This window comes from Xiphophorus maculatus, chromosome 22, assembly GCF_002775205.1.
Source record: "Xiphophorus maculatus strain JP 163 A chromosome 22, X_maculatus-5.0-male, whole genome shotgun sequence".
NCBI lineage: Eukaryota > Metazoa > Chordata > Actinopteri > Cyprinodontiformes > Poeciliidae > Xiphophorus > Xiphophorus maculatus.
Window position 1 is genome coordinate 15,313,035 of NC_036464.1, and position 12,892 is coordinate 15,325,926.

General features: G+C 39.0%; 1 protein-coding gene across 2 annotated transcripts; it reads right to left on the reverse strand.

Annotated features, from left to right (window-relative positions):
• Positions 1-2,515: 2,515 nt before the first annotated feature.
• LOC102235901 (acyl-CoA desaturase-like) lies at positions 2,516-12,148 on the reverse strand. 2 transcript variants are annotated; one of them, XM_023327166.1, is made up of 7 exons: positions 12,088-12,148; positions 11,888-11,975; positions 10,178-10,410; positions 7,826-7,956; positions 6,106-6,311; positions 5,360-5,592; positions 2,516-3,779 (listed from the first exon to the last, which is right to left on the reverse strand). In XM_023327166.1, the coding sequence occupies exons 1-7, from the start codon at positions 12,131-12,133 to the stop codon at positions 3,580-3,582; spliced, it is 1,137 nt and encodes a 378-aa protein (XP_023182934.1). In that variant the 5' UTR covers positions 12,134-12,148; the 3' UTR covers positions 2,516-3,579. The 2 variants fall into 2 exon arrangements, with proteins under 2 accessions (XP_023182934.1, XP_005801644.2); XM_005801587.2 differs by having other exon boundaries at positions 11,888-11,978.
• Between the last annotated feature and the right edge of the window lie 744 nt (positions 12,149-12,892).

The window sequence follows — 12,892 nt, forward strand, 5'->3', positions numbered from 1 at the left end:
TTCACTTTAATATTAAATCAATAAGAGCAATATCCATATCAAAAATCTATTTTCTTGGATAAAGTTTCATTTTTTTATTATTTTTCAGTTCTGTATCTTACTTAAAGAGTGTAGTCTCGTAATAGTCCTTCAACATAAGTGGAAAAAAAAGAAAACAAGTAAGTAATATTCTTACTTGTTTATTCTTACAATAAACAAGTAAGAGTATTTGATTCTTATAAAATATGGATCCTAGTCTTCTCTGCCACAGTTCCAGATGTTTAAAAATTTTGAGTTCACTGACCTTCGATAAGGACAAGTTTAGGCAAGCAACTATTGATCTTTTCTCTTTTCCATTTTGAAGATTAGATAAAACAAAACGCCTCCGTGTCACATCATATTTACACTCCGGGAAAAGAGAAGATGTTACCAGTAAAAGTTTACAGACTATTCTACATAATTTAAGAAGACGCACTTATTCTATGTGAATTCTTAGGGATGCCACTTACTTTGGCACTGGTGTTTTTGGCAAAAATTAAAAAACTATTTTTTCCCCCCTTCTATTGAATAAATAATTAGAATTATTAACAACATGACTTTGATTATAATTGTTTTTATTTGCCCTGTGATGGACTGATGACCTGTCCACAGCGTATCCCAATGATTGCCTGATGACCACTGGAGATAGGCACCAGCCCCCTGCAGGGTACACCCAGTGGATGAATGGAACAATAATAATAATGTATCCTTCCATCCATTATCTAAACATGCTTGTGCTCGCAGGGTCGTAAGGGGAGCTGGTGCCTATTTCCAGAGGTTACTGGGCAAGAGGCAGGGTACATGCCGGACAGGTTGTCAGTAAATCACAGGGCAACAAAGAGACACACAGGACAGACAACAATGCATGCACTTGCACCAAAGAACAATTTATACAGGTCAATTAACCCAACAGTCACGTTTTTGGATTGTGGGAGTAAGCCAGAGAGAGCCCATGAACACACAGGGAGAAGATAAAAACTCCATGTAGACAAGACTTACACCAGAATTTAAACTCAGGACCTTCTTGAAGGAAGCAGTGATATCTATTACTATTTTTAGTGGTAGTAATAGTAGTATCAGGACTCTATTTTACATCTATATTGTAAAACTGCAGTTCAAATTCTGCTGTGAGTTAGAGTCCTCACATTGACAGGTGTTAGTTGGCAAACCTTCTTACACAAGTTCACCAGTATCCCTCTGAAACTGTCTGCCTGAGGGAATTACCAGTGGTATTGCATGGCATGAAAAGGGTGGTATGACATTCAGCAGCCAATGAGCGGAGGGGTTGATGTCACTGTCGGGGTGACAGAGGTCAGCAGTGGCGACTCCACTTATAGTGGATTTGGACGAGACTCAGGCTGGTAGCTGCCATTTACAGCTACACAAACACAAACTGGCAGACCAAACTGTTGCAAAAAGCAAACAGGCTGGGTTGCTTTCTCACACCATAGGGAGGATGGACTGTGCAGTACTGCCCACTTGCCATAAAGTCCCAAAACAAATGGAGCAAGATTAAAAATTCTTCAGATGTTTGGACAGTCTTGATAGCAAACCCCAAAGCCTCTTTGCTGACCCCAGTAAGGGAATTATCTTCCACCTCTGCCCACCTCTGAGCAAATCAGGCTTAAATACCGAGAACTGGAGAGGATTTGGTGCCGGAGAGTACTCAAACAGAGCTGATGCAAGGTGACAAGCAGATTCAAACTCCTTCACCTCCCACACTGAGAAATGGTTACCTTAATTTATGGACAATTGAGCACACTTGAATGAGTTTTTTTTTATTTTTTTTATCTTCATTATAATTATCCAACTTTTTCTTTTTTCCCCCTCTTTATATTGAACAAATGGCTTTTTGGGGGGGTCAAAACATAACTGTGTGCATCAAACTTTTGCTGGCTTTGTGGCCATGTGCATGACGCTTATGTGGATCAGGTGATAGGATGGATTTTTTTGTATGCCCTTCGATGTGTGTGTGTGAGGCTAGCGTCCCAGTCCTCACACACACTTCCTCACTCTCTCTTTCATCTCACGCTTGAGCTTCTGCCGTCATCTCCATCATGCAGGAATCCGGGTCCTTTACATACTCACTTTTAATCTGTGGCTTCCGAGAAATGGAGTGGGTGTATAAATATTTTTCCTGTTCAGAATATTAAAAAAAAATAATACATAGGCTCATTAAAAAACAAGTACAATTTTGTTGCATAAAAGTTTGGTTTATTTACCTTACATACAGTAGATACAAAACATTCATTTGAAATAAAAGTGCCATTTCCCAACACAATACAAGTGTTGCTTTGTTATAGAGAAAATTTGACAAAAATTACAATGGTACTTTCAAAAATGTCATAAAAAGTTTTATTTGTTTCTCGGGCAAATTCTTGTTTGGTGAAAGAAAAGTTTAAATAGATTATTTTAATTATTCATTGTCTATCACGTTAAACAAACTAGGCTGACAGGGGATATAATTGCAGAACAAAAGCTTAAAGAAACCAAACACTTAATAATTAGTCCTGCTTTATTTGTATAATTCACTATGAGCTTTAAGGAGGTGCACAACTTTCATAAGGCATTTGGGCCAAACATTTCCATACTCTAACATATGAGAAAAAGAATAAATCATCTCATCCATGTCTCATTGGAATATCTGACTGAGATGGAGAACATTAATAACTGAAAGAGTATTTTCTGGTAATGTAAGAGAAAGGTCCACTTCTCAGGGGAGAGTTAAATATGTAGTCTGATGTGGCTTTTTATTTAACTGAGAGCAAAAATGAGTCACGTCAGCTAACGTATTCCTTAATGAGAAGAAAAATTGACACTATGGATGTCAAAGCATCCCCACATGGTACTTTGGAGCGGTCTTCTTCTGTGGCCACAGTAAAAAACAGCCAAATGGAGGCCTGGCTGAGCTGACTTTAATTTTTAACATGTCAGCCTATTGGTTAGTCAGATTAAATCACCGAAAGCAAATTAAAACTAAGCGGGGGGAAAAAAACAGGCTAAAAATCCACATCTTCTCGGGCGCACCAAAGCACCACTGACTTAAAGCAAAGTGACTTCACTCTTGCTTGCAGAGAAACCATAAAGGTTTTAATAAAGCTTCCAAAGTGCCAAAGACAATTAATAACCAGCAAGTAAATGTAGAAATATAATGTGCAGAAAATCATTCTGTAATTAATTACTGCCTATAGACATAACTTACACACATTTTATATTTATATATTTTTGTTTATATTGTTTTTCATCTGGTCCAAAAACAAAATAATAATACATCCATTCTCTTAATGACACTTTAATATTATAATGAAAAAGCTGTTTTGCACATGTCTCTACTAAATCTCTACTAGTTGCAAAAAACACTTGGTGAAGACACTTCAAAACTTAAAAGAGGTTCACAACTTTTAACGGAAACAGCTCTTTGAAGCCGATATTAGTCTCACAAAGAAGCATGGTAATCGCCATCACACCAGCGAAATTGCTGCTGCACTTGTTGCTACGTTCTGTCTCGGTCCGTCGTGTCGGCTCACTCTGGGAGTTTGTAGTGCGGCTTCACCCCGGTACTCAGCCACTTTTGTAGCTGCTGTCACCTGTTCGCTGAATGCGAGCGGCGATCGTGTCTCTGGAAACCCTCTTGCGGTCGTTGGCCAGACCCAAGACGCACATGAGGTTGATGAAGGCGGTGGTGATGTTGATCTTGCAGCCGAACTCACTTGTAGCGTAGTCGAAGGGAAATGTGTGGTGGTAGTTGTGGAAGCCCTCGCCTGGGAGAAAACACAAATGATATCATATAATATCTCAATCTTTTAATGCTGTAGACGATTAAATTTGATGCCAGAGGTTTCATTCAGCTAATTGGTTTATTGCCACTCTATCCAGTTTCCTGTACATTACCTAAAGGATGTGCTCCCCACAGATCTTTCAGTCAGTGAAGAACTTGGAAAAAGGTCTTTTTGTACAACGCCTTGAGTACGCCTTTAAAAAAGGACCTGAAGCTTAATCCAACTGAAGGATTTTAAAAACATCAGAGGATAGATTTTCCTGTTTATAATGGTCTATTGTCTCCTGAGTCTATTTGATATGTTCAGCTAATTTGTTGTATGAATCATTGTCTATTAGCAAACAATTTAGGTTAAAATAGGGTCAACAAGAATGTAATTTATTTGTAAAAAAAAAAAATAAAAATACTAAGAAAGGGTAAAATGCACCATGTGATGTACGATTTGAAGCAATTCAGAGAGTTAAGTTAGAATCTGGAAAGCCAAAAATGGTGGACTGTTTTATAATGATGTTCACAAGCCTCCCAAATCTAATTTCACATATTACATCAGATTTAGACTATCTCAGAGTTAATCTGTGACCCTCCCAGCAAAGATTCCTCCAGCGTGATGAGAGATAAATGTGAAGTCAGATGGTCACTTTGATGACTTGGTAACTCTGTCAGAAGTGAAAATACTTTTGTGGTTAATAATCTCACAATTGCACATCTGCATATAAATATTTCAATTAGTGCTTCTGCCGTCCTTTATCCTTTATCGTCACATTATGCTCACTTTAGTTTGTCGTTGTGATGCAGGAGCTTCTAGCTCTTATTTTTAAGAAAAACTATAATAAAAATATACCCCATTTAAATCCAAGGTCTTTACATATTGGAACATAATAAAGAAAATAATCTGGTCTTCACCAAGTTTTACAAACGTCAAATGTACAGAAATGCATAGCCCACTCCACTGGTGTTATTGATAAGGACAGATGAGGACAAAATGGAAGAGCTGTGTAAAAACCCATTAACTAGCTTGCAGAACCACTCTTAGCAGCAAAAACTGCTGACTTTATTGGTCTTTCACATTGTTGTTGAGGAATTTTGTCTGTTGGTTCAGTTCATTGAGGCCTGCTAACTTTTGTTTCTGCACAACACTGCGAAGGTCACATCACAGCATTTCACTCGGGTTGAAGTTTAGTCTCTGATTGGACTACTGAAACATCTTCATGCTTTTCTTTTTCAAATGTAGATTCACTATTGAAAATTCACCATTGACAGTGCCTTTCCTTCAAATGTAAATATCTTAAGAGTCAAAAAAACCTGACAAACACTTTTCAATTGAAAAGGGGTTAAAGTCTTTTTATTAATAAATTCTCTAGGAAGATTCCTGCACATTTGAGCTCAATAGCTGGTTCAGCTACAGCTAAAAAGAAAAACTTCTGCTTTTGCAAATGACAACATGCAAACGCTTTAGGCAGAGCCCCAGCCTGGGTGACTTTGAAAGACAACCTAAAAGTGCTTCAGCCGCATCAAGACACAAAATCATTACTGAAAAGCTAAAAATAATTAATGAATGCTCACCTATGGCACTAATGGCCACAAGTGGATTTTCCCTTGGATTTATGGTCTTGTCATATGGTCTGTTGCCCCACATGTGTGCAGCGCTGTTCACCAGCCAGCTTGCGTTGAGCACCACAGTGTATCTCAGAAGTCCAGGAACAAAATAAGCCACAGCCAAGGATTCGCCCCAGAAGTACCAGGGCACCAACGTGGGGACAAGGAAGCAGAGCAGCACGACAGACAGCTTGTAGTTCCTAAAGGAGAGCAAAGAGATAACGTCAAAAGTCACAAAGCGTCACATAAGCATGTCGAAAAAATGCAAATCTGGAACAATGTGAAGCTAATAAGTATCATAAGAGCAGAAAAATGTTACATGCCCACAAAAGTATCTACTGCAAGACTAGTCCACAGTATAAGAGCCACCCGAGACAGTGGCTGGAACAACATTTATACTACTATGCTATTGCTGAAAAACTACTGAAATTGTGGGATTGCTTCCAACTGACCAAGGATGAGGACAAATGTCCAGTCAGTGGAAACAATGTTGTCATAGTCACACTATTATCACATTGGTCACTTTAGCCAGACAAAGAGTTGTCACATGAATTACTACATCATTCGTAACATCATACTGCAACATCATACTGCATTGCATAAATGTATGATACATCTTTATTGCTAATGGTTGCAATGGATTAAAAGCATTACCAAGTATTGCCTCCTGCTGGCAGGGGGCTGCATGTCGCAACAGTTGAATTTTTCCTCACCTTCTCTGGAACATCACCACTCTGTCCGCCCTCAGGTCTCCCAGCTCCAGTTTCTGTCCCTTTTCGATGACATCGGGATGTTTGCGAACCAGCAGCCAACCGATGTGGGAGAAGAAGAAACCCCGCTTGGCGTTGTGAGGGTCTGCGTCTGTCTCTGAGTACTTGTGGTGGACACGGTGGTCCCTGGCCCACTCATATATGTCATTCTTTACATTGAGAAAAAAAAGCGACTGTGAAAATCACTGACAGATACACACGGAGATCTCAGACCACCAGATTCATGAGGGACAAGAACTTTTACTGAAATATTGATGCTACAACAAATGCAGTGTCTTTCCATGTCTTCTATGGATAATACTACACGCTTAGAAAACCACGGGCTTTTTCCTTCATGATAAAGCTGCTTCAGAACATTTTTTATGGCAGACGAGTTAAACTGTATAGCACCTTGTAAAACTATTCACACCCTTTGATCTTTTTATTGCATTTTGTTATGCTCACCTGACCGTATTTTATTAAACTTTTACGTGACATATCAATAAAGTAGATAATAATTGTGAAGAGAATGAAAAAGGGAAATTCAAAAGTGACGCCCACAGTTTTCTTCAGCCCCACTTGCTCTGATACACCTAAATAAACTCCAATGTAACCCTTGTCTACAGAAGTCATCTAATTAGTAAACAGAATCCACTTATGTAATTTCATTTCAGTATAAATAAAATGCGCCAGTGGTTATTTAGACAGTATTAAAGGTCAAACGGCTTTTTAAAAACCAAGGAGCACAGAGAGATCGCTGATGAAGAAGAGGAGCCTGAAGCAGAAAACTGTTCAAACTGTCATCAAACATGTAACAAATATACAAACCTACCAAGATATGGCTGTCCACCTTAATAGATAGGCAGCGCAAGGAGTGCATTAATCATTTTAACTCTGGAGAAGCTGAAGAAATTCAAAAACTGTTGACAGGACGGTCTTAGTTGTGCACTCCATAAAGTAGGCCTTAATGGAGTGGAGTGGCAAGAAGAATACAGTGTTGAACAAAGATTACAAGAAGTCCTGTGAAAGGTTTGCCTACAAGCCATGTATGGGACACAGCAAAAATATGGATGTTTTGGACAGAAAAGAACAAACCTGTTTGGCTTACATGCAAATTGTTATATGGGATGAAAAATTGACTTTGTTGGAAAAAAAAAGCTCCCTCACCATGAAAAGCGGTGCAGGCAATGAAATGATTTCTTCAGCAGAGTTGATGGGAATATTAATGGAGCTAAATACAGAGCAATCATGGAACAAAACCTGTTAGGAGCAGCAAAAGGTCGAGGTTCACCTTCCAGCCTTCCAGGGAGGAAAAACTAAAAATAGTCAATGGGACGTTTTAGTGCAAAAGCACAGCCAGCTCCTGGAATGGTTGATTCAAAGTTCAAACCTACAACCACTTGAGAATCTGAGAAAGACTTATCCATATCCTCTTTGATACAGCCTGAGCTTTTTTTTTAAAAAAAGGATTTATAACACAGTCAGTCTCTAAATCAAGAGAAATTTGACACTTCATAATTATGTTCTAATTTGTTTTGCTGTTTTGCTCTATCACACATTGTTCCACTCAAATACATTGAAGTTGTAACTTGGCAAATGTGAAAAGGTTTAAGGGGTAAAAACAAAAGAAAGTCTTTTGCAAAGACGGTTGAATGTTCTATGTTTACATGTTTGCGTGTTTTACCTGAAATGCCATGGAGTTGCCAAGAGCGAGGAAGACTCGCAGGGGAACAGAAGCCTTATAGGACCTATGGCTCCACAATCTGTGTGCACCAGCAGTCACACCAAGAGCACTTATCATGTAGCACACAGCAGCTGGAAGAAAGAGAGAGGTATCTTACAGGGAAACTGTCTCCACTTCAGATGAATTTTACACCCATGAGACCTGACTCACTAGGCTACCATGTTCATTTTCATAACCCTCTGCTTCTTTAGAGAAACATTGGGAGTGTGCAGGTCGGCCCTCACACTTTGGCTGTTGGAAAACTGGTGAATGCATGTCTCTGTGAGGCCTAGACAGGACTAGCCAGGATCTGAGATCTGGGGGCTGACTGGCAACAAGCATTCTGCTACAGTGCCATGAGTCTCACAATGGGATGTCTTGAGTGGAAGTGATTGTGCTTTGTCTTCTCCTGTGAAATAATATGCAGCTAAGCCTAGAAAAGCCAGCAAAAAAAGAAAAAAAATGCAGAGCCAGACTAGAAACAGAGTAGAGATTGTTGGGGGACTTGAGTCACGCCACAACAGTCCACATATATAGGTCACAAATTAATCAGCAAACTATTTGGACCACAGAAATTAAAATATTTCTAATTTGAGACATTCCAGAAGCATGGGGATTGGACTGCTATAGAAAATGTGAAGGGAATCCTTAAGGTTTGTGCAGTGAAGATTTTTCAATCCGGTGTACCCTTTATGCCAACCTTGAGAAACTTTTGTCTGAAATATTTCTTTAGCTTTGAAAAAGTAGAAGATATTACAACTTGGGCTCAAATGAGGGAGAAAATTAGATGCAAATTCGGTGTCTTCACCCCAAAGCCACAAATATACAGATTTTTCTGAAATGTATCACAGTCTCAAGCATTTTGGAAAATTGTTTTGCAGGCCAGTGTGCTGAAAACTGAACAAAATTCATCCAAGTCAATGGTGCAAATACCATTGGTTGGTCAGTCATGGATGTGTGAGTGCGTGGTTACCCAGTGCAGCTTCATGGTCATGGGTGTATGATACAAAGGAAGGAAACATACAATCCCCACTAGCAGTGCTATGTTGATGCTTCTTCACAAGGGATATGGAAGCTTTCCAGAGTTGAATAGAGTATGTTTAAAAACCAGGGGAAAAAAAGCTACAGGCTGTAGAAAAACACTTTAGACTGGGACGGTGGCGCACCTTCCTGCAGGACCTCGACCCCACACACAGTCAGATTGACAATAAACTGGTTTAGATCAAGTAATATTCATGTTCTAGAATGCCCCAGTCAAAGTCCAGACCTACATTTAATTGATAGCATGCTAAATTCATCTGTCAGACACAAAGATGTCAGCATGTATTGTTCTTAAGATCTATTGCTGATCCAGAGGCATGCTACAAATGAAAGTTATTCTTAGGTAAACTGTGTCTCACAGTTTACAGGCTCAAGCAAAGGAGAGTCCACTTCCTAGAGGCCCAAAATGTATCCTGAATGTTTTTAGTTAGGCCTCCAAAAATCTACAATGATTCAGTTTAGTTTCTATGCACCAAGCCAAAATTCAGTCAAATCAATAAAGATCTATCTCTAGTCATCCAACCACAGTCTTCCGTATAGATATTATTTTTTTAAATTAATTTAAGACAGGAGAGAGTATGGTTCAATCGGTTGCAACCTTCATTCCATTTTCACTTTAATGTCCTGCATCGGATGCCAATTTCTATCACCCATTTCTAACTCTGCCCTTTCCCCCCCTATAACAGCTTTATTAAAGTCCAGAAAATCAGTTCTGGCCTTCAGTTTAGGTGTGTCACCCCGAGATTATTTGGTCACACCTTAGAAAACTTTCCAAAGAAGCCCCTCCAAAAACAACACAACTAGCTGTAACATCATGAGGTGTAAAGGTGATTGCCTTTATATTTGGAAATAGATTATATTAGCTTTATTTACTCACGGTGCCATTTGACTGAAAATGAAATTGATTAGATAGATAGATAGATAGATAGATAGATAGATAGATAGATAGATAGATAGATAGATAGATAGATAGATAGATAGATAGATAGATAGATAGATAGATAGATAGATAGATAGATAGATAGATAGATAGATAGATAGATAGATAGATAGATAGATAGATAGATAGATAGATAGATAGATAGATAGATAGATAGATAGAATCAGTGGGTTGAAAACCTTCATACAGGCCCTCTCATTAAAATTAGGCCAGAGTGACTCATTCTCCATTATTCCCACAGGCTTGATCCCCTCAGGCAGTATGCTCTGTGGTTCGCAGTGCTCACACAGCATCAACGCATTCTATTCAGACAAAAATCAGCAAATACTCACTCCATCCAAGAGTTAACCACGATGCGGAAGGGATTAGAACCAGTCCATAAAGCGCTCCGATATGCAGCAAACCCATCAGGATGATGTTTCTCCACACCAGGATCCTGGGCGGCTTCTTCCCCTCTTTTTCTCTGTAGGTGTCGTCAAAAACATCGTCCACGGTCGACGTTTCCGCCATGGCGTCTCCGTTCTGCTGCTTGTCGGCGCGATGAATCCTGGTTTCGGTCATGTTTCTGCAGCGGGGAAGCACAGCGCGAACAGAACAAGGGGACGGTGTTATTCCGTCTGATGCGCTGCGCAGCGTGATGCGGACGGACAGACGGAGAGGAAGGCACGGCGGCTGGCAGCTGCGCTCATGTACCCTGCAGCGCCCACAGCGGGCAGCTGCAGCTGGACTACCAGCCGTCAACAGGAACGTTCTCGTTGCAGTCAATGTTTTTCTGCCCGATTATTATAAATGACTTGTCCATCGCTTATATGTAGATTTTTACGTCATTTTTGCCAGTGTTGCTATGATGATTTTTTTATTATAATTCATCAATTTTACTTGACTCTTTCCTTATATTTTTGTAATTTTTTGCACTAGTTGTCAACTTAGGAAATATATATTTTATATTTATTGGCACATCAAACAAAAATGTGTAAAAATGGTGTAGACCATCCTCCCACCTGTTACTTGAATGTTATGTTTTCTTGTTTTTTTCCCCATACAGAAGAGTGGCTAATAAGAAGTGGGTCACATTTATTCAAGAGGGAAATAGAAATTTATGGCTTGATCATTTAAAACGTTGTCGGTTTTTTTGCCTTATGAAGACCAACACGCATCTGTCTTACTTAAACAGGATGTTTTCCTTAAGATCAACACAAAACGGAAAACAAGCACTGTACATGTCAATGTTTTTCCCCAGTAAATACACTTTTAACATTTCCATTGGAATTCACATTAGATGGATGTGAAAACTAAAGCAGTCCATAAATGGAATAAACACAAATTAGTCCATGTATGAAGTGATCTGTTATGACATGACGGTACAGGGAGTAAATATTGAAACACCTGAAAAAAATGACTTAAAAAAAAAAAAGGCATAAAAGCCAAAAAAATCTATTGAAATTTGTCAGCATCTAGAAAACTCTAGTAAGTGCTAATCAATAACATCTGATTTAATAGTAACTGAAGAAACCTTAATAAGAAACACTAAATGTTGAGAAACATACTGATAACATTACAGCTGCTTTTCTAAGCTGCAGACATAATCCAGAAGAGAAAAGACCATAATTTCACCATAAACTGTTCAAGCCCAGATACGATTTGTAAGAGAGGAGTCAAAAGGGGTTGACCAAGAGACTGAAGTATTGCATTAAACCGCAATGGCTTCATCTCACTGCTAAAAGAAAAAAGGTAAAAGAAGCAGATGAGGCCACAGTTAAACACTAAACGCCTCTACATTCAGTGTTTCAATCAGTAAATTAATATTTAAGATTTCCCCAACAGTTTCAGGGTGAGAATATGCCACAGCAATAACAGATTCTGATAAATGTCTTTTGTCTCAATGTTACACCATTTTTTTTCTTTTCAGAAAAGTTGGACGATGAGCAACGGAGAAAATAAACATTCAGACTCAAGTTCATTGATAAGATACATATTTCAGAGCAGTTACTGGAACAACGGAAATTGCTGTTAACATGATTGCGATTGGAGAAACTTCTTACCGCTTGTTCTTCTTGCACCAGGACAGATGTAGGCAACAGTAACAGATGCAACTCGTCTCTTGCCCTGAGGTGGTTTTAAAGCAACATCCTGCTGGAGAAATATGTCAGCAGGTATCAGCATTCTATTGGCTGTTTGCTTCACCAATGTTTAACTTTTTTTTTTCCTCCAACTAAATCTTTATATAACCTGGAGCTCTTACCCAATCTTCTCGAGCATCTCCGGCTGATGTTGTCAGGATTAATCATTGCAAGAGGTTGCAAACAAAGGTCTTCCATTTCACACCATGATGTCATCCAGCAATGAGTTCTGTTGCATGACATTATACCTGTGCAATTTATCCATGTTCACAGATCAATTTGGCTTTTTTTCCAATATAAAGTTCAGAAATGTTTTGCTGGGATACATGGGGAATGTGGAAAACGTGTTATTTTGGTTCCATTCGGTTTACCTTCCAGTTGAACTTAAAATAGTTTGTGTAAACCTTGCAACCAAGAAAAAAAATACACATTGCCTTGCATGATGCAACTTTAAAAAATGCAAAGAAATACATCCTTAAAATGCTAAACCTTACAAAGGTTCTCTAGGCCTTGACTTATTCTGAACCTTTACTCTGCCAGTGCTTATGCAAACTTCAAAAAGTCCCTTTCCGTGTCCTTTTTCCATATGCTGACACTGAAAACGTTCATCCAGCAAAACAAGGCAACTTTAGTTCAGAAACATGACCTCAGATAAACGAAGGTAACCTCTGGAGAACACCTGTTGCCCTCCTACTGTACCCTGCTTGTGTTCTGACCTTTAGTGAACTGGAGTAAGTGGGATGAGCTCATAATCATAAATCAGATGATTTATGCAAGTCTTGTGACTAAAAGAATCTGGAGAAGAGGTAATGGCACCCTCTATTGTATAAATGTGGGTACTGCCTGTCTGGAGCAGACTGAAGCAGGGTTTAACGCCATTTTATTCCCTTTATTGCATATTTGCTGCTAATGCTGCATTAGTGAGGC